Source organism: Motacilla alba, chromosome 1A, assembly GCF_015832195.1.
Source record: "Motacilla alba alba isolate MOTALB_02 chromosome 1A, Motacilla_alba_V1.0_pri, whole genome shotgun sequence".
Classification (NCBI taxonomy): Eukaryota; Metazoa; Chordata; class Aves; order Passeriformes; family Motacillidae; genus Motacilla; species Motacilla alba.
In genome coordinates this window covers 34,868,643-34,890,321 of record NC_052031.1, presented here as the reverse complement: position 1 = coordinate 34,890,321, position 21,679 = coordinate 34,868,643, and the positions used below count along the sequence as shown (strand labels likewise).

At 41.0% G+C, this 21,679-nt stretch overlaps 1 protein-coding gene across 5 annotated transcripts in view; it reads left to right on the top strand.

Moving 5' to 3' along the window:
• The window catches only part of PTPRB (protein tyrosine phosphatase receptor type B), a 63,167-nt gene that overhangs the window by 5,283 nt on the left and 36,205 nt on the right, over positions 1-21,679 (top strand). For 4 of the 5 annotated variants that reach the window (XM_038155659.1, XM_038155656.1, XM_038155657.1 and 1 more), the window contains exons 3-7: positions 4,979-5,217; positions 10,423-10,699; positions 17,620-17,898; positions 18,265-18,522; positions 19,297-19,560. In XM_038155659.1, the coding sequence (XP_038011587.1) occupies positions 4,979-5,217; positions 10,423-10,699; positions 17,620-17,898; positions 18,265-18,522; positions 19,297-19,560 (1,317 nt within the window). Of the gene's footprint in view, positions 1-4,978; positions 5,218-9,758; positions 10,238-10,422; positions 10,700-17,619; positions 17,899-18,264; positions 18,523-19,296; positions 19,561-21,679 lie in introns of those variants that run through there. The other variant, XM_038155660.1, reaches the window with a different exon arrangement.

Sequence of the window (21,679 nt, the reverse complement as noted above, 5' to 3'; positions counted from 1 at the left end):
AGCAACTGCAGAACATGGGAAGAGAAGACATGGGCATCTTCTTGGGACTCTTGGGAAGGTGGAAAAGCACCAAAGAAAGGTGGCAGAAGGACAGAGAAGGCAGAAACTCTTACCTATTTTTGAAATAATGTAAATTTAGTATCTTAAGCTTTCCACACTTTTAGTGTTTGTAGATACTGCATTAATCCATACATAAGTTCACTACCAGTTGTAATTTTTTGTGTGTGGAACTTTTGAAAATTTCTTCAGGATATATTAGAACAGTGATAAAAAATATTTTCATTCCACCTTTAAGTAGACCCAAAATATTTTTCCTAAAATACATTCACTGAAATTCATTTTAATCTCTCCAAGTTATTTTATAGGGTTTTGTAAGTATACTTTGCTAACATCTATGTGAACCCATGAAATATCAAAAATTACTTGAGTCTTCTTTCTTGGGTCAAAGAAATACATGGCTGACCACTTCCGCTGAGCTTCACCTAGATAAGGAGAGGCATCAATGTCAGATCCTTGGACATAATTACACGACTTTGTACAAAATCCAATAGCATACTGATAGAAGCTCAGAGATAAAAGTGGGTTTAGATTTTCTAAAAAGAAAGGGAGAAATCTGCAGTGCAGCCTAGGTCCTTAGGTTTTGTAAATTTTCAAAGCTTCAATGAGCCACAGCACAAAGAATATGGAACAAAACCAGCTCAGCTACTTTCATAGGGAAAAAAAATGGAACAATAGGCACAGCTTCCCAGAGCAATCAGGCGCGTCCTGCTTTATGATTTCATCTTCTGCTAGTGCTAACAACTTTACTGGTATTTTTCATTATTACATTCTCTTCCTTATTTTGTGTGGATCTTCATGTAGAAGCTGGAGAGTCTGAGCTTCCAGGTGTCTAAATGTAGGCATCTGAAGGAAGGGATTATTTCACTTACCTCAACAAGGTGCTTTTTGTCATTTGAGATGCTCCACAATATTCCACCTGATCTCTGGCTGCCAGCCCAGAAAGACACAGGTCTCCCATAAGTGTTATGAGAGCCTGGGCAGATGTCTCAGATGCCCTAGGGCAGTTCAGATTCCACTAGGTTTAGGCAACTGAACCAAGACCTAGGTGTCTATGTAATTCCTTAGTATCTGAGCTCTCTTCAGGAGAGGTGTAATCCATGGAGTTAGTGGAATCTAGATGCCCCTTCCAGTGACCAAAAATCCACTTCAGGGTGAGCTGGAACTATCCACAGTGTCAGAAATAGGGCTGGTACAGCAATGGTGTTATCATCATAGTTACATGGATGTTCTGCTACCACTAATGCTGAAAGAACCTTAAAGTGGCTACTAAAGCATTTCAAAAACAAGCAATTAAAAGAGCAGCTCAGGATTAGACTGGAGTTTAGAGACATTCAACCTCTCTGACATAAGATACAAACTATACTAACTTATACAACATTCAAATAAAGAAAACATTTTTAAGGAGCACAGGTTTTGCAGGTTTTAAAAGTCATATTGAATGGCAAAGGACATTTAGAGGATTTGTTTTTCTGTCATAGCCTGACATATGACAGAAATCTGAATTATGCTTCTTTTATTTACAAGTAGTTAGACAGGTAAAAAGATAATTCATTTTGTCCAGCACATAAAGAGATCTTAAAGCAGCCCATTCTTGTTTCAAGTCTTGCAGAGAGTTAGATGCAGTTTTATGGAGTATTTTGTATCTTATACACTAAATATCTGATTCAATTATGTTTCACTAGCAGTTCAGCCTCAGTTTTCTGAAACTGTGCTCTAATAGAGTAGGCAGATCAGTACAATGTGAGCTATTTCAGAAAGCTGCACTGTGCCAGCTCAGCTAAGGCTGAAAGCACCACTGAAGGGTTCTCGGCTCTTGACAACTAACCAGCACTTTGCTGTTCATGCAAACGTATGGAAGTCCCTTCCTTGTCAGCAGCCTGCTGCTGTGCGGGTGGATGTGGTGTGCAGTACACTCTGTGGATGAAATATACACTTAATCAGAACATCACCATTTCTCCTGGGTGTGCTACTGCTTATTACAATATTATGTTCACACACTGTATATCATGCAGCCACTAGTGATCAACTAGTGATCACTGTCTGTGCTGCTGTCCTATTCCCAAGAACAGTTTTATGACCGATTTCCAAAGAGGTTGCTGGAACAATGCTAAACACATCTGAAAAATACCACTGTTGAGATTTCTGTGTACTTCACAAATACACAGAGAGGAGGTGAGTTTTTTCTGGGTAAAAAAATTTGGAACTCAAGGTGTGTTGAAATCTGCTACATGGGCCTTATAATATGCAGTTTTCTTTTTTTAAGTGCCTGCTACTGAAGAAGGGCTGTGAGAGTCCTTACGCTAGGATCACAGTAGTGGCTTTACTTAGAATATAAATGTGGATTCTGATTTTCTTAAAGTGGGTAACAGATATGAACCCCATTAGTCAGTCCACTGTAGAAAACACTGATGCATATATCTGAAGCTCCAGTATGGCATAGTTCTGTACACACGTCACTTATATCCACAGGTTACAGGTAACAGACTGTAACCAGTATTTTCTGGGAAAGATCCTTTAGCTGGAAACCCAGAATAGCCTGAAGCTTATTAACATGAAAGGTTGGGTCATGCAGTGACCAAATACTTGTTCATGGAATCTCTGTGGAATGGTGGAACTTTTATGAGGACCAAGTGTTTTGCTTCCAGGACTGTTGAGCTCTTCCTTCAGCTCCTGCACTAAGAATGCCAGTTATTCCCTGGCTGCTGAGTCCCACAAATGTCACTGGCAGCACCAGCTTCCTTTTTATGGAGGAGCAGCTTTCCTTAAGCACAATTGCACTGGAATGCAAATGCCTTCCTGCTGGAATCACTGCTATTTGTCTGTAAATTAGGCTAAGATTTATTTTTTTTTAGTGTGTTTTCACGTTGGGTGTGTAAATATATATTTAGAAACCCAACTGTGTGGCCTTTTTTCCTAAGAGATTGCTGACTGCAGATATACCCTTTTTTTTTGCTGTCTTTCTATCAGTAAGTTCTACTTCCTGCTGAAGAAGGAGAGCTATCTCAGAGACATCTGAAAGGCATAGAGCTCTTTCCAAGTCCTTGGGGCTAGGATTTCTAGTTGCCTACTGTAGATTTTCAGAGACCCACAACAAGTAGGATATCTCCAGGAACAATGACTGTCATGGAATCTAGACTAAGTCTGGACTTTTGTCAGCTAATGGGTTTGTTGCAGCACCTGATGACAGTTTGAGCACAAGGTTCCTGTCCTTCTGGTGGGAACCGTGAAGGTATGTGACATGAGGAGACTCTGCACCTCAGGCTCTCTACAGGGGGTTATGCAAAGGCAGCAGCATGAAGATGATCGTGCAGAGTTGGACGAGACCTGAGGTTCAATGAAACTCTTTGCACAAGCGTAAGAGAGAAGAATTAGATCCGTAGTATTGTTTTCACTGCCTTGATTTGGAAAAATATTTAATCAACATTTTTTATAATTTAATGGAGACTTGGATTATTATTTTTTTTATTTCCAGAGAAGCCAAATTAGATAAAAGGAAAGGAAACATCTATTCTGGATACCGACCCATTCCAGTAAACCACTACTTTTCAAAAAGGTTCCAGAACCATGTACCAGATGAACACATTGTGCTGTCAAGCACAGCAAACACTTGCATGGAAATGTCTCCTACTAGGGTCTACAATCTCACTTTTCTGTGCAAATCAGAGTGCCGCAAATTTCTTTACATAAACATGTTAACATATGTATTTACACATACACAAAAAAACTTGATAATGTTGATTTTTTGGAAGCTCACCCACTGCTCCTTTGGGTAAGAGGTAATCACACATTGCGCAGTTAAGACATCATAATTGCACACCAAGTAATTGCATTTGAAAGCTTCTGCTGCAATTTAACCCAGTCACTACTTTGTTTTTAAAGAATTTGTGAGCTAAAATTGTTATAAGTGGCAACCAGCCCAGTGGCTCAGCAGCAAAACAAGGTTCTGTCATGCTGGAGACCCCAGTTCAAGGACAGACAAAGTGTCTTGGGCATCGAGCCAATACACACTCGCTGTGTTACAGCAATGGCTGGGCAGCTTTATGTGAGAAGGGGCCAGTGAGTAATTCCAATAGTTTAGCTGAAATGTGATGCTACCAGATGTAGAGGCCACCACAGCTTGAACCCTGCCCTCACTGCCACAAAGAAAGGATATTAAATACATACCAATGGGGAGGAAGAGCCATGAAAATGTGGAGGAAAAATGTGTAGTAAAATCTTTCCTGAGCTCTAATTGCAACTTTGGCTTTCTCTGAAGGATACGTGACTAAAAAAGCGAACCCACTGCCATAATTACAGATACTTAGTTAAGTGATAGATCATTAGCTGAGCCTTGGGAAGGCAGTAGTCAGGGACTAGCATGGGGTCAGCATAGGACTGATTTTAGAAAGCAAGAGAAATGTTCATGTGGGCACAAGGAACTTGAACACAGATGTTGAGAAAAAAAATTATCTTGAAAAAATCATACTGAAAAATTATACTGAACAAAGCCATGTTTTAAACTTACACCAACAAAAGGCAGATGTGAATCTGTCCCATGCACTTAGAAAGGAGGGGAGAGAGTTGACAATTTAAAGCTGGTACTGTGTGCCATTTGATAGATATGAGCAAGTGGGAAAGTTACAAATGAAAAAAATTGTGCCATTAATGATGAAGTACAACCTTTCTCTTCCCTTCAGAATCACTGACAGACTATATTTGAAAGGAATGGTATGAGTGTTCAGGGACATTATTTTCTGGTTGTGTTTTGCAGACTTTGGTATTGATGCAAAAACACGTTTGCACTGAAAACAAAAAAACTATAGAACTGACAGGTGTACTTAAACTACTTGGAAGTTGTATCAGCCACATTTATTGAATCTAATGAATTGTTTATAAAAATGTTGAAGTTATTTTAATAATTTTCCTTTGTTTGTTTTAGATCTCCAAGATGCAGACACTTCTCTGTGGAGTACTAGAACTACATCCTCCTCTTCAAATGCTGTTACTTCTAGGCCTGAAAATGTGTTGAAGAGTAGCACAGAGATGTTCATCAGAAACGTGACTGAACACTTCAGTAAAAATCCCATTGAAAACCTCTACTTTGACTTGAAATCTGCAGTAACAGAGCAATCCTGGATTCCAACAACCACTCTTCAATACTCTAGCACTACAGAAGAGGTAAGACAGAAGATTTACTGATTTTCATAAAGCCTGCTCCACTCTGTGGAGCCTGATAGCTACTACAAGTGGGCTTAAAAAAACAACAAACCAAAACCTGAAAAAACTAGCTAAAGGACTAAGCTTTGTTCTTTTTCTGGTGGGATGCTTTGTTTTGATGTTTATGCTGACAGTGTCCTTTGCTAGAAGCACAGCTGCAGAAAAGCTATGCCTCTTCTGTACAGCCCAGTCCTGGTGCACATGTTGCACTGGGAGAAGTACAAGGGAAATTATCAGGGTATGTGAGAAGCAATGGAAAGCCCCTGCATGTGGCAGGACCCACAGGAGCCTGGGTATCTGCTCTCAGTGACTCAGGCTCCAGTATTGTTTGTTGCATGATGTGAGGGTCTAGTTCTAATTACATGCTAAGAATTACAGTATGCAATGCCCTTATTTACAGATAATTACTTACATTGTTTACAGATCAAAGCAAGAGAAATCCAAATGCTTTAACTGGCCTCGAAAGGAACCCTGGCCTTGGCCATGGTCAGCTTATCTACTGGCTGATAGGCAGAGTGGAAACACACAGGCACTTCTTGGTCTCTGCTCTGTCTGACCACAAACCGCCCTGCTAGAGAAGGTGAATGGGACTGCCAGCCCCAGCCGTAGAAGGAGCACATGGCAAGCCATTTGCTCCAAATCAATTTCCAGTCTTCCTTTCCTGCAAGACTCAGTTCAGTAATGTGAGAGCAAATCTGGAATCACCACTGGCAAAATGTGTACAGGCAGCTAGAACTAAAGCATGCAGGACATTATTGGTCCCTGTATCACTATTATCACATAGTGGATTAGAACTGAAATCCCTACATTCCCTGTGGCTTATCTTCCAGGGGACCACACTACACTCAATGTATTGGGGCAGGCAATCATGTTTCAGTTACTACCGTGTGTTGAAACGGATTAAACTGAGAAATGTGGTTCATGTTTGGGAAGGCTGTGTATAGAGTGCCAGGGTCCACAAACTTGATGGTTTATGGACCCCAACACTGCTGTTCTGATGGTGATGAGGGGAAGGGACTGAGCCAAGGATGGGCACAGTGCACCCCATTCCACAGCTGATGCAGTTCTTTCTAAATATCATCTTTCTGGCTCAGTTCATGCAGGCTGAGCTTGTTTCCTCATGCCCTCTGTTCATTTGCATACCTCCTGCACTTGTTCCTTCCAAATGGAAATGTCCTATAAAAACAGGTATTACCCAAACTGCCTCCAACACTCCTACTACATAATCCTGCCATAGCAAGAGAAATGGCACCATTTTAACAGAAACTACTGCCTCTTGTGTTTCTACCCCACTTCACCTCCTGAATGGTATCATTTTCACTGAAGAAGCTGCTTAGGTCAAAACTTTCAAACCAGAATTCCGATGATAAGCTGTCTAATCATATCTATTAAAAAAAAATCAGTAGTAGCTTTCTCTTGTAGCCTCCAACTGGCTCTGGACATTTGAATCTAGATATACCAATTTAGACACACAAACTTGAAATCTTTGGCCTCCCTCTCTGTTTCCCAGTCTTTACAGTGGTGTTGAAAACATTTTTTGTCAAATTTCAGGGATGTTTAAAGGATTAACTGGATTTAACACAATACTTTGAAAACACATAGACTAAGTGCTGAGTATTGTTGTGGGGAAGACAATACCTTCCATGAACTGCTTTTGCCCAGGCTGGGGCCTCTTGTTTGCAGAAGTAAAGCCATGTTGTTATTTGGCTGCGCACATACTCATTTTGGGGGGGACAATAGTAACATTTCAATTGAACAAAATGTTTGGTTTAGAGCTGCCTTGGATTTCAAGTAAAACTGCAGCTTGCACTTTGAATCCATGACAAAAGCTGTGCAAAGCCCATTTCCTCTTGATTAGAGAGACAGAGAGGTTGGTGTTAAAAAAAAAAAAAATGTCAGGAAACCTTGGGAAAGTGTCTGAAAGGGACTTTGGAGCCTGCTATTAGAGACACGTCCGGCAACTCCCAAAACTCACTTCCAGTTCTTTTTTCAGTTTAATTAGTTTCTTGGCTTGCCTCACAGGTCAGTAAGTGTTAAAGGCTGTGTGACTGCTGATTTACTAAAAGCCCATTTATTCAATGCTAGTCTGGAAATAATTACTTGCATTATGTTGGCTATTCTATATAAATATATTGCCACCAGTGAATGATGGACCCTTCATGTTTTATTCCAGTGCTGGCATAGACATCTGTGTCAGACCTTACCCGTGTAGCAACTTTTGCTGGATAACATACAGGAGGAGTAAAGACCTGTAATAAACCAGTACTTTTCCTACTAATACAGAAAAGTAAATATTTTATGATAGCAAGAATAAGAGTAATAAAGTAGGAACTTCTGAATTATGAGCACTTCTGAGAAGCGGTAATATAATTTTTCCTCCAGAATTTATCTTATGCTAGCTAGAAGAGACAAACAGGCCTTTATTTCCAAAATCTTTTTTCTTTAAGTTTTACTTGTGGTAAGTTCCACTTTTTTTCCTGAATTTTATGCTTGCAGTGTAAATTATGCTTCTTTTTCCTTTTACTTATTACATCTACTTAAAACAACTTACATCTAAATATCCAAATTATATCTTCCCTGGAAGTTCAGGTCATGGATGCTTTCAAAAATCCCAAGAATAATGTGAGCTCCTTTTCAATAAAAGGCAGGTTACCCTGAATGTTTTAATTTTCAGAGAGGGTTTTGAAACAATCCAAACATCCCAATAAGCCTTCAGATTTTCACTTCTCCAGTGCTGGAAAAGTATTGGTGTGGTTTATGCTGTTAAGCCCAAAAATCACAATCACCTAAAGAAGAAATCACACTGTAAAACTCTCACCTTAAATGATTACAAGACATCTATGTCATTTTAGTCCTAGTTTAGGTCTAAGAAACACACCTTGTGCTTCCTATCAATGGTATGATTATCCCTGTGCTAGCTCTTTGGGATTTGGTTCCTCCTTCTGTCTGAAGTATGTAAAACATCTCTTCCAAAGGAGATCTTCTTCTGTGGCATAATAACCAACACAGATTTATGCTGTCACTTAAGGCAATGATCATAAAGTTATTAACTACCCTCAGCTTTGCAAAGTACAGCACAACACTTTCAGTACCATGTCCCTAGGACCAGGCATGGAGCTACACTGGGACAGTTTTCTGTAGGTGCAGGTAACACCCCTGAGTGCTCAGACTTTTGATTTCAGAACAGAAGGACAACTAAGGTTTTTCAGATATTTGTATCTTGTTTGACAGGCTAGTGCCAAGAAAAATCCTAGTGCTGCATCTCCCCTAAAAGGCAGACTAATGTTTGCAGAATCTAGAACCTTTTTCTCCCTCAAAGAGGGCAAAAGTGATAGAGATGGTGTTGAATTTGCTTGAGGTACTGCTTTTAAAAGTTAAAATCCCACACACATAATGCAGTACAGAAAGATGCAGAAAAATACCATTCCCATTGAAGAAACTGTCCATTTCCTTCTCTTTTGTGCACCCCCAAATTCACTCCATGGCTGCTATTGTATATTTGAATATCTGAAGGTGCAAAAATGCTTCTGTCTATACTTCTTCTCTGTCTGCCCATGTACACACTGGCATGCGAGTTCTCAGAGGCTGAAATGTAAGCAAGAAGGGAACGGGTATGCGTGACAGAAATGGAAAGTTTTCATTTTGGCAGTAGCCAACCCAAGAGTTGCACACAGCTTTATTGGTGCAGTCCGAAAACAGGGAGACTTTCTTGCTTTCCATGGCATGTGTAATTTTAGCTTGGGAGTTATTCAGGGGATGTGGGAAGGAATTGTTTCGAGGACACAAGTTGAAACAGAAAACGGAGATGACTTGGCCACTCATAGACAGACTCTGCTGCTGCAGGCAGGAGCTCAGTTGGGCTCTGCTGGACTCTCCTGGATGCAAGGCCTCTCGCTGCAGTGCCACACGGCCAGTGAGAGAATGGAGGCCTTGGTGATCTATGGTTAACCCTTAAAAACATCAGTTTGGGGCGTGGGAGCTGGAGTGGTGGGTTACTGATAGCTGAGGCCAAGAGGAGGGACTGCTGTGAAGGGTGGCAGGTGTGAGGAGAGCAGTCCTGCAGGTGAGGTGGCCATGGAATGAAGTAAGCATGAGGCAAGGTGTCCAAGAGGAGTGCAAGGCAGGAGGAGAAGGAGCCACAGGAGGCAAGGCGGCCGTGAGGTGAGGCAGATAAGAGGCAAGGTGGGAATGAGGCAAGACCAGCATGAGACAAGGCAGCTGCGAGGTGGGGCAGAGGCAAGAAGGCATTGTGAGGCAAGGCAGCCATGAGACAAGGCAAGGCAGCGACAGGTGAGGTACAGCCAGCGTGAGACAAGAGTGCCACTCCCCAACAGCGGCACCGCTGAAGGGCCCCGTGCGCCGGGGGGAGCGCTTGGGAAGACAAGACACAAGGGAAAACCGACATGTGGAGGAAGGAAGGGAGGTGGGGTAGGAGAGGAGCCGGGAGGAAGTTGGGATCCTTAAGGAAGTTGGGATCCTTAAGGAGAGAGGGGCGGCACCCCGGGGCCGGTCGCCTGCCCGGTGGGCGGCAGGTCCCGAGTCGCCGAGCTTCGCCCCCCGCAGCGAGACGCGAGGAAATCGCCTCTTGATTGCGGAAGTCGGCGGGAAGGGCTCCGGGAGAGTCAGCCCGGGTCAGAATGGCAGCGTGGGAAGCGGCGGCCGCCTCCCCCGCCTCCTCCGCTCCTCCTCAGCCGCGGGCGGGCAGCCCCCCCACCCCACGCCGGTGTCAGGGAGGCGGCTCGGCGGCCGGGGCAGCCCCGAGCGCATGCAGCAGGCGGGCGGCCCGGCACAGGGCTCGGAGCCCGGCGGGGAGCGGGGGCCCCCGGGGCCCGCCGCCACCACTTCGCTTGTTCGGATCCCCCAACCCCGCCGTCCCTTCCCCTTTTCCCCTCCCCGCGAGGGTTTTTGGCGTTAAAAACTGTCGGCGATGCTGAGCTATGGAGCAGGATTTGCCCTGTGGACGGCGCTGGCCCTGACCAAGGTGAGCGGCCGGGAGGAGGGGGGCGGTGTAGGGTCGTCCCTCGCAGGTCGCAGGCGAGCCTGGCAGACACGGGCAGTGTCGCCCCGCACCAGGCGGGGGTTCCCCAGGCACAGCGCGGGGACGGGGCTGGGGGCTGAGCCCGGGGGTACTGGCGGGTCTCTCAGAGCTCTCCCCGCTCTCCGCAGGCCGCGCCGGAGCAGGCGGCGGGATGCAGCGCCAACCTGACGGAGCGGAGCGTTGCCGGGCAGAGCGTTCGGCTGCGCTGGGGCGCCGCGGGCCGCGCCTGCAACTTCAGCCTGAGCGGGCGCTCCGAGGACGGGGAGGCGGCCGGCTGCCAGCCCGCCCCCGCGGGCAACGGCACCTACGGCTGCACCCTGCGGGGCCTGGAGGCCGGGACCTGGTACCACCTGCGCATCGAGCCGCTCGCCGGCGGCGAGCCTCTCAACATCTCCCTGCAGACAGGTACGGGCGCTGGCGCGGCAGGTGCGCGGGGAGGGACGCCGGGCTTTTCCTCTTCCTCCCCTTGCTCGGCCGGCTCCCAGAGGAGGAGGAGAGCGATGCATTTACAGCTACTGTAAGTGGACAGTGTTTGCTGAACATAGCAGCCCTGCGCTTGAGTTCTCTTTAGCCCACTGCCAGAAGTAACTCCTGCCGACAGTTAACCCAGCAGGCTTGAAAGAAGAAGGTGCCGTGAGAATATTAAGTAAAAAAAAAAAGTTTTTGTCGTAGTAGCCCATAACCTCCTTTGTGCTCATGTAAATACATTGTTGTCATAGTTCCTCAGCTGACAGTTTATTTACTGTGTTTAAAATACAATCTAGTTCATAGCAGGTAAATCTTCTTTAAGGGTAACTTACTGTTTCAGCCCATTTCCATACTTTTATTTTGTCTAACCAGAGTCTGAAAGTCAGAAAGTAAGGCTGAAACTTCCTTCTTATATGTTTTCCTTGGATATCACCATTGAGGTGTTATGATATACAGTTGTGTACAGAGCGCTTCCAGTGACACATCCATGACTGGCTGTAAAAATGGTCCAGCAGCCTGACAGAGGGCTGCCAAGGAAAGCCTCCTTTTTGCATTCGCGTTTGTGTGGGTGTGTGAACAGTTCAGCTGTGAAGCAATGGACAACATTGAATGATAACAGCTGCAGTGGTACAACTGGCCTCTTTCTACTGTATTTGTGCTTTTTTGAAGATGATAAAATATAATACTGTTCAACCTCTTGAATGTAGTAGTTCAAGACCCAAAATGAAGATTGGACTTCATTCACTAATAAAGTCCATCATTAAATGCCTCTCTGATTTGCTCCTAAGGTTAGTTTTGGAGAGATACTTAATATTAGTATTGAAGATTACAGCAGCTAAGTACTTCACAATTACCTGTTCAGAGGTTTTGCTTTCTGTCAGAACCTTTTTTCTGCATTAACCATACAAATGCCCTAAATACTCGCCATTCATTTGCTGTGGTAACTTAAGTTTAAAAAAATCCATTGACAAGTCTGCTGGTGTCATAGCTATACACTAAGCACAAGTCGTGTCAGTTGGTAAAAATGAGTTATAGTTTCTATGCAGACAGTGATTTAAATTTGTTGTGCATCATGCTGATTGTTTTTAATATTGATATTGATGACTTGTGATGTGAAAATTGAAATAATAGATCAACCATTATCAGAGAGGCAGGTATAAATCACCATCACTTCTGTAAAGTTCTCTTATTGAACACTTGTATAGAAGGTGAGAAGATACCCCTTTAGAGCACATTTTGATTAATGCATAACCATTAACACAGAAGCATGTACATGCCATTTATGACTTTTTTATCACTAAATAGATTTTTCAAGGCTGTACAATAAAAGTTATTGGAAGCAGCTGATCATTAGGGTCATATTATGTAGCTGACATCAAAGTGAAAAGTCTGATTAAAGTTTGAGTTAAAATACTGATAATTGGTATACCATAGTTGAAGTGAGGTTTACATTTGGATTTTGGATAGCAGAGATCAGTCAAAAGCATGAAATAAGAATAGAGGAGCCATGAATGTGTCCTACAGAGATCTGCTCAGATTGCTCTGTTGTTCCTTGTTTTCCTTGAGTTGAATTGCTTGATGGTGTTCAAAATACAAAATTAGCCCCAAAATTTTTGGGTTTTTTTCCCTAAAGAATCTTTCTGAATTATGCCTGTGAACAACCCATGTTGTATTGTCCATACCAAGCTTTTCAATGCAGAATGAGGGACGATTATTCCTCTTATGTTTCCACTAGGGGCAGCATTTTAAACCAATTTCTTGGAAGCTCTTTTTCACCTGTTCTTTGTGACTTGATGACATTAGTTTTAGTTTACTATCTACTGAGCCTGAATGTCCATAGGCATGCGTTCCTGGAAATTGTCCTGTGAATATGGAAGTATAAGCAGTCTTTCCAGCCGCATTGTAAACAAAATTTCCACCAATTTCAGTGGTAGTAGAACTGAGTTATTATGGGCCATCTGAAACCACGAAGTCTGACCTTGGTCAGTGAGGTTCCCTTCCTGGGCTCTTTTTCTAAGGAAGATGGGCTAAGCTGTCTGTTGAAGGTGCTTTCTCCACTGGCTATCAAAGGAGGCTAGGTTAGACCAGGAAGCTCAAGTGTAGTTGGTTGAAGTGAAAGGAATCCCATCTCATGGGTTTTATTTTGGCAAAATGTTGTTTGGACATCTGTATCATCTTGATACAATAAATACACATGAGAAAGTGTGAGAAAGGTACAGGTTTGTTTATATACCTAGTTCAGAAACTAGCTTTTTGCTCCTAGTCAATCCTGTAAAAATTTTTGTGTGCCACTTCTGAGTTTAATTTTCATCAAGTTTCTTATACAAAGTACTTGAGTAGCTAAGCATATAAAACATTTGGTTAAATTTTGAGTGTGATCTTTTCTGACTAGGAACTCACGGTCAAAGCAATGAATAATGCATGCCACAGTTGCAGTGGTAATGTAAAAGCTTGGAGAGGACCACATTTGCCTTTTGAGTATATAATGTCACATTAAAATCATGATCTAGGTTGTTTGCAAGTTTGATGTTCTAGTGGAATAATTGTGCTGCTCGAGAAGATTCCATGAACTCGCAAGTAACACCAGATTTGCCCTTGTGAATCTTTTCATGGAGAAGCAGCTTCTATTTCACTTGTGGATACATAGATCTAAAGCCTAATGATGTATGAAATAATGGTACAAGAATCCACACTAATCCTCTAAAGTGACTCTCTTTACTCAAGAAATTTTGGTCTGTGGATTGTAAATTTAAAGCAGCAAGTATTTAATCCTGTAGAGCAGAACTAAAATAGGTCATCCAAAATGATGGAAAATACAGCACATATGCACTTCATAAGCCATGTATACATAGGCATGGAAACACACACAGTGGAGACATTTGTGCTATTTTGGTAGAATAGGAAAGAAAGAAAAAGCTGATAACACAATTATCAGCTCTGAACTACAGATAAATTTTCCACTGCAAAACTGAGATTACAGATGTTAGTAGGCACAAGTATGCATATTTGCTTCATATTAATGTTTACAATTTGTTGCAGTTTTTCTAATATATATATATATATATACATTAAACAGCACATAAAACCATACAACTAGTCAGCATGCTGCTGACATTGTAAAGCTGGGATATGCACCTGTCAGTCCTTTCATGTTATATTCTTTGTTTTCTCAGTAAAACTATTTCTGTGATTCAGAATTGATGTATGGCAAAAGATGGTAGGATTTTGTCTTTCCCGATTATAAGTAAGATACATTTTAAGTTCTCAAATCTACAAATGTCTGTGCACCAGTATAACTACATTTCAGGGAATGACTAGGTCTAGTTAAAAATAGTAGTATATGAATAGATCCTAAATTACAGTTAAGTTTATAAATTTCAAGTCAGAATTGAAATGTAGATTTGAGATACTGATCTAGAGAGCCATGGAAAACAATTTGGCAATCACCTCACTTTCAACTATGTCTTCTAAAATAGACTTATAAATGCTATTTTCAGAATCTTTGTCTACAAAAATATTGCAGTGCTATATTATGTTACTACCCAATCCAAGCCTCCTGTACTGAGAGAATTATAGGTAAATAATTTTTTGTTAGGAAATCCATTAAATATTTGAATGAAAAGAAGATAAAATTCTATCTTCCAAGACACAGACTGTTAGAGTGGTTTTTGATTGTAATATGTAACTCTCTAAATGCCAGAAGCATACCCAGGCCATGTGTTCACTCCTGTAAATTTCAAGTTATTTGGGACAAATTTGATTTATTAGCCATCTGTGGGAACAACACGTGACATGGATCTAACTATAGGCTGTATAATCCTATCATCTGTAATCATGTAATGGTTATGATCATCATTTCAAAGACAGAGTACAAGAAGAAAATAAATGGCTGTATTTTAGAGATTTTGCATATCATCCCAAAGAAATGAATATTTGCGCTTAGAAAAGACAATGAAATCAACCGTCTTTACTTAATCTTCAGAAAAGTCCTTATGAAGTAGGTTACTGTTTTATGAAGAGGGAAAGCTAGGAAAAAATATGGTAGGAAGATAACTGAGACTGGCAGGATTTCCCCGTTACTTAGTCCTGGGCTCATACCTCCCAGCTGTTTTTGTTTCCTCCTGCAAAAGGCAGGTGTGTTTCTGTGCTTACAGGCTGTATCTGGGAGTCACGTTACTGGAGTTTGACATAGCCATATCTATAGATTGGATCTGCAGCAGCTGTGCAGAGAAAGCATTTCCTCTTCCCCAAAAGTGAAAATGGAGTTGCAATATAATTCAAAGACCATTAAGTCTCTAGAAGATGCCTTTGTAGACCAGGGGACATTAATTTGTATAGTGTCAAATGGTATAAAAATATCTTGATGAAAATATTTTATTTCTGTGATATATCGGTGTTGTATCGTTGCCAACAGAGACTTGTATAACAATGTAAATGGTTTTTTAAGTGTTTGTTTCCATCCAGGGCTCTTTCAGCCCAGGCACTTCCCAGTCTCATTGTTCCTTTGTTCTAGCGGATGTACAAAGCACTGAGTGTTTTGTTTTCTGGACCAGATAGATTAGATAAAGTCTGAATTTCTGAACTTCACCTTCTAGGCACGCAACTTTCTTCTTTGCTCATGTACTTTAGAAGACAGATTACACAGGACAGTAAAAGTGCTTCTAAGAATGCAGGTATCTTTTTTTGTCAAATTTGGCAAATAATACAGATGACAATGGTGATTACTTTTGCAGGACTAAAGAACAGTCGACCTTGTCCCAACTTAGTCAGAAAGAGGGTTAAACTTCTTGATAGTTATCATGACTGTTCTCTCAATGTCAGTCAAATTAAAACTTTTTCAGCTGGCTGTGCATCTGACCATATATAGTGCTGGAATTTATTTCTGACTTCCAAAGTCTGACCTTTTGGATTAGAACAATTGCCTTCAAGGAACAAGATTATACCCCCACTATTCACTTTTGCCAACATAATAGTCTTTAGTGGCTTAGTATATATTATAGGTGGAGCTGGTAGTCAAGCCTATTGTTAAGGTTTCCTGACACTTTTCATTAAAACCTCATGTTTCAGTCACTGTAACTGGGTGAAGTTTTAACTATTTGGCCTGAAGTTTGATGTGCTTGATCTTTGAATTGATTTTTAATATTACTTTCTTCTTTTTCAGATTTAAGCAGACTTAGTTTGGCCTTTAAGAAAGCGGTCAAGAAAAAATAGTTAATTTTATTGATTGACTTATAAATCAATTTGTTTAATTTTTATCTCTTTTTCTGAAGAGCACTAACATCTCTGTGGTCCAAAGGAAGAAGTTGAATTTAAGCAGAGACATAGGTTCAAAGGGACACAGCGCTTTCAGAGCCACAGAAAGGTTGAGGTTGGAGGGGACCTCTGGAGATCATCTGGTCCAAGCACCCGGCTCGAGCAGGGCCACCTGGATCTGCTTGCCCAGGACCATGTCCAGTCAGTTTTTGAATGTTTCCAAGGAAGGAGATGCTTCCTTGACATTGCTAATGTATTTGATTGACAAAGTGTACCACCAAAACTTGGCACTACTCTATTCTCAGCAGAGATTTGTAGGAAGTGATTAAACCTTCCACATCATCCAGAATTTGAAGAAAAAGCAGCTTAAAGGCTGCTAAGGCCCTCCTACTTATGTATTTGTAGGTGGGAGGTTCAACTTCATCCTTGCAGCCTTTAGATTGCATTTTTAACTCTTGTGATTGACATTTTTTTGTCTTCTTTGTTCAGGGAACCAGGCAGCTATGACTGTATTGGAAAAATAGTCTTCTTCTGTGTTTGAGGTGCTGTTCATACAGAGACCACAGTTCTCAGCCTGGGTGCATCTTACACTCCTGGTCTGATGCTAGGAAAGAGTAGCACAAAGTGTACTCTTGTGGTAGACAAATTTACTCCTAAATTATTGGGAAACTTTAACATCCCAACTTACGAAGGCTTGATTTCACTGCTTTGGGTTGTTTCACGATATCTTCGTAATTAGCTCTTGCTTAACCTTATTGGAAGACATAAACGTCAATACCTTAGTACATCACCATGTAATACATTTTGTGTGGTTTGCATGAAGTCTTGTGAGTGATGAAATGCACCTGGAGAATAAAATCAACCAGATTCTTGGTCAGTTTATCTTTCCTTTAGAGTGTATCTTATTTCACAGGTGATTTTACTGGAGAGCTTCTTAATAAACAACATAATGAATGTTGAGAGTTTCAGAGAAGTAATCCCAATATTAGTTCCTTAAGATATATCCAATGTACTGTTTGGGGTTTTTTTTAATTTTTATGAACAGAACTACAACAGAGCAGAAGCATGTTCTATCAGAACCTGTTTGAAGTTGTTGAAGCTAATACTAAAAACAAAAGATCATTGCCCTTAAAATTGTATAAATGCTCATGCCCTTAACTGATAAAGTGTTTAGGGTGAGGGCTAGGAAATGAAAGCTGTTGCTGCCATCTATAAAGCTACATTATGCTGAGGCACTGAGTGTAATTTGCTGAGTTTACATGTTTGCTGTTTCTTACTAAAGTTGTTACAGTTTTACTATCAGCAAATTTCCAAGCTTGCAATATACATCCACAGTGGAAGTGTTTTGCTATGTGCATGTCTGTGTGAGTGTGTACAAATGCATAAAAGTAATATTTCTGAATTCTTCAAGACTCTCTTGTAGACTGGCTTCAATGCACAGTGTTTATAAATAGAAGGAAAAAACTTTTTGAAAAGAATTGGCAGCATGATGATGATAAAGGGAGAGTTTTGGAAGATTTCTTGTGCTGCTGTGAAAATTTCAGACAATCCCAAAGCAAGAAATGGTTTATGTTTTCTGTTTTTTTTTTTTTTCCTAACTGCAGATCCATTGCCACCATCTGGTTTGGAAATTAATAAGGAAAAAACTACATTCACAAGCTTGCAGGTTCAATGGAATCCTTCCTCAGGAAAGGTGGATATGTATAACCTAGTATTACTTGATCGTGATAGTAAAAAGATACAAGAAGTCTCCGTACCAGGAAGAATTTCAAAAACAGAAAATACATTTTCCAGTCTCATTCCTGGGAATAAATACAACATTGTCCTCAGTGCCGTTGCTGGAAATAAGACTACCCCAGAACTTCACATAAGTGGATCCACTGGTAGGACTTCTTTTCCTGTAGTTCATCTCAGTAAAACAACTTACAGTATTCTGTACTTCTGCATTTTGAAATTTCTTCTACATGGCTACACACACACACACACACACACACACACACACACATATATATATATATATATATATGTGAAGTATCTATTGATAATAAGTAGAAATAAAATATGAATCTCTGATTGGCATAAAGAATTGTTTGCTAAGAATAGAGTCTCATTTTTATCATGTATTTGGGGTTGGGTTTTCAGGAACCCTAAAGAAACCAAACATACTCCAAAAGTAAATCTATTCAAAATTGCTGAAATGATGGTGATAACCATTAGGCCTTAAGCATGTGTCCTTTTTATACCAACAGTGCCATCTCCTGTGAAAAATATTCAGGTCAGTGTCAAGACAGACACTATCCATGTTTCGTGGTCTGCTGGCTCTGGACATGTGGATCATTACAGGCTGCTGTTGCTGGATAATCATGTACCAGTTCATGAGATTCACCAGGAAGGTTCCCTGACCTCCTACACCTTTTTAGGACTTACAGCAGGCCACCTGTATAACCTCTCTATCATAACCCAGGCTGCAGGATGGGAGAGCAGCAGTTTTCAAACAATCAGGACAGGTATGATTTCAGAATTCATCACAACAAAAGAAGAAGCTAAAGCCATAACCTAATAGCATTATAGGACATATTTCAGAATAATATGTGATTCGTGTTCCAAGTTAGAGACACCATAAGCTTATTTAATTCCCTAAGTTACCACTGCAACCAGCTATAGAGGCTAAAATGAAAGTAGAAAAAGTGTCAAAGGGAAGTGGAAAAAAAATGTAAAGTAGGTTAAGAATTGTAAAACTAAATGGTGGTTTGGATTGTTTGGGGGGTTTTTTTGCCTAGTTGGTTGGTTTGATATGGGCTTTTGGGGATTGTCAGGATTTTTTTTTCTTTTCACAAACAGATACTGATTCAAAGAACTAGAGTTATAGAAAATTATTTTTTCAGGAACATTTTTCGGGCTGGAGTTCTGTGGTCATAGAGATAATGATGACATCCTACTGGAGTCCAATAGTTAAAACACTTATGTAGGGAAGAAAAGGGTCATGCCTTCGCTCTCTTTAATTTCTGGGAAGAGCAAGATGCAATTTCTTCTACAGAAATCTTTTTAAATGTGGTGGTTTTGCATGGGAGGCATTTAGGGAAGGGAAGTGATTTAGGGAAGTGATTTCAGAAAGTGATGTGCACTGTGACCAGACTTCACTGTTCAGGCAAAATCATTCATACTCCATCTCATATAAACTATTCGAAATCAAAACTTAACTATGGGAGTTTGGGAGGCAGCAGGTCTTATATGTTTTGTGGTGGATGTATTTTATTCTCTTTCTTATTTTCTTTTTTTAGCCCCAGCTGAAGTCTTAGATTTGATGGTGACTAACGATGGCAGCTTAGATGCTTTAAAAGTTAAGTGGAGAAGACCTTCAGGAAACCTGAATTTCTATAATATCACTCTGTCTCATCTTGGATCAGTTAAAGAAGTCAAAACTGTGCAGCCACCAGTCACAGAGACGCAGTTTGACAAGCTAACTCCAGGACGTCTTTATCAGGTTACTGCTCGCACAATCAGTGGTGAACTGTTCACTGATCGGATGGCGACTGGCAGGACTTGTAAGTCTTCTGCTTCAGTAAGAACATTGTAACTAATTTTTGCCTACACTGGCCTTGTAGCAAATCATTGTAAGAGACAAAATAATTTGGATTCCAGGCAAAGTGAGATTAAGAGCACAATACTGTTTCAGGAGTACCCCCTGCTGACTCTCTGGGCAACAGTTAATCTAACAGCCAAAAAGCAGCTCCAGCATATTTTGGGAGCAGGCAACAGTCGTGAATTTTTGTTGGACCTTACAGTTGAGTGAGTCTGTTACAAAACTGTTGCATACTACTGCTCTTCTTACCAACTTTGTTGTCTTGAATTCAGCTCAGCATTCTACATAAACTGAGTTACATTATGGGGAGGTGTGCATGTAGTCAAATTATTAACAGTCTTTAAAGTAATTTTGCAAGAAATAGTCTTATTCCTTCTTCCAGACACAAATCTGCAAACCGGAAAAGATTACATCTCAGATTTCTTTACTATAAACAGCATAGATTAACAAAGGCATGTAGCAGCTGGGACAGCCTGAGTTATGAGTTTTTTATCTTCTTTCAGAAGTAGTAATTTTCTTTCAGGTACCTTTTGTATGAGTTCTGAACCTGAAAAATCCTTCGTAATTCTCCCACAGCATTACTGGCCCTAGAGGTGTATCATCTCTTCCACACCAGCCTAGCCTGAGCAAAAGTTGGATGGTAAAAAAAAGTCGAACTCAGTGAAGAATGCATACATAAATTTCTAGTAGACTCAGAGGCAAAAGGGAGAAAATGTGTGTGTATGAGAGCAGAGTATTTGTTTAGTAAATATCTGTTGTCTACAATTAAACATCTCATGTGAAAGTCACATCCTTGTCATACCTGGCTGATACCCTGTTCTCAGTAGAGGCTGGAAGAGACCTAGAAGTCTTTCATGTCCAGAAAGTACAAAGCTGGGCTGGTTTATATGCATGTCTGTTTTGTTAGTTTAGCCTATCATTAAAGTCCTTTAAGATTACCTTTAAGATTCCTTTAAGATTTCAATCTAAAGGGAGGACTTCAGGCCCTCACTCAACAGCACTGATCCCCAGCTCTGTGACCTAGACCCAGTGCTTTCAAAGTTGGGGATTACAAGTCCTGTTTCCAAGGATGCAGATCATAAGCAATTCCTTCCTTTACCACAGACATCAAGAGCTTCCAAAACAGTCCCTTCAGCAGAAGCTCTGTGGAGTAAAGATAAATTCATAAGTCCAGACTGTCAGGTCTACAGATGCTGAAGGGGTAAGACTCTTAAGGTCCCTCTGTAACTCACAGAGAGAGCCAGGTGCCCAAGAACATAATACACCTTGCTGTATATTGAGAGGGTGCAGCAGAACCAGCCAAGAAATGTTGTAGTAAGAAATACAGACATCTCAGAGGCTGAAACTTTGTGCCATTAGGGTATAATGATGTCCAGTCAGCCTGTCAAGGCTGAACTTTATCTGTTATGATGTAAGTTAATCTGTGCTTCCTAACAATACACTGTATGCTTTTATCCACTCACTCAGAAATTGAAACACATTTCCCATATTCACTGGCATATGGGAGAGTTCTAGGTCTGATAGCCAGCTATGCCCATGGGAAATGAAACCGGTGAGTATTTTGTGATGCTGGTAAAGAGGTTTCAATCCTCTGCTACTAATTGATCCTACTGATCAATTTAATGTTAATTAAACTAGATAAAGCGTAAGAACATGATGCTAGTCTTGTAGTTATCAGCTAATACTTGTGGATGGTCTCAGGGCTCCAGTACTGATCTCTGAGTATCTTAATATGAAGCTTACAGGTATCCTGTCCTAAGGGTCTGCATCTGTCTTCTAGTCTCTGCTTGGTCTGGCTAATATTTAATTATTCCATGAAAATCAGAAAAACTTCAGTGGTCCAATGTGACCTGCAGGTGTATACAGTTAGGCAAGAGAAGGTTAGGCTTGTAAATTCAGGATCCTTGAAGTACAGGACAGGATGGAGTGGATGCTTTAATAGACCACTGTCTTAGACTCAGTGCCTTTTACAGCTGGGAGGAATTAGGGCATACAAGGTAGAAGAAGTTGTTTCTGTGAAAGAAGCCATTAGGCTTTGCATTTCTGCTGCTGGTACCAGAATTGGGCTGATGGAGATTGAA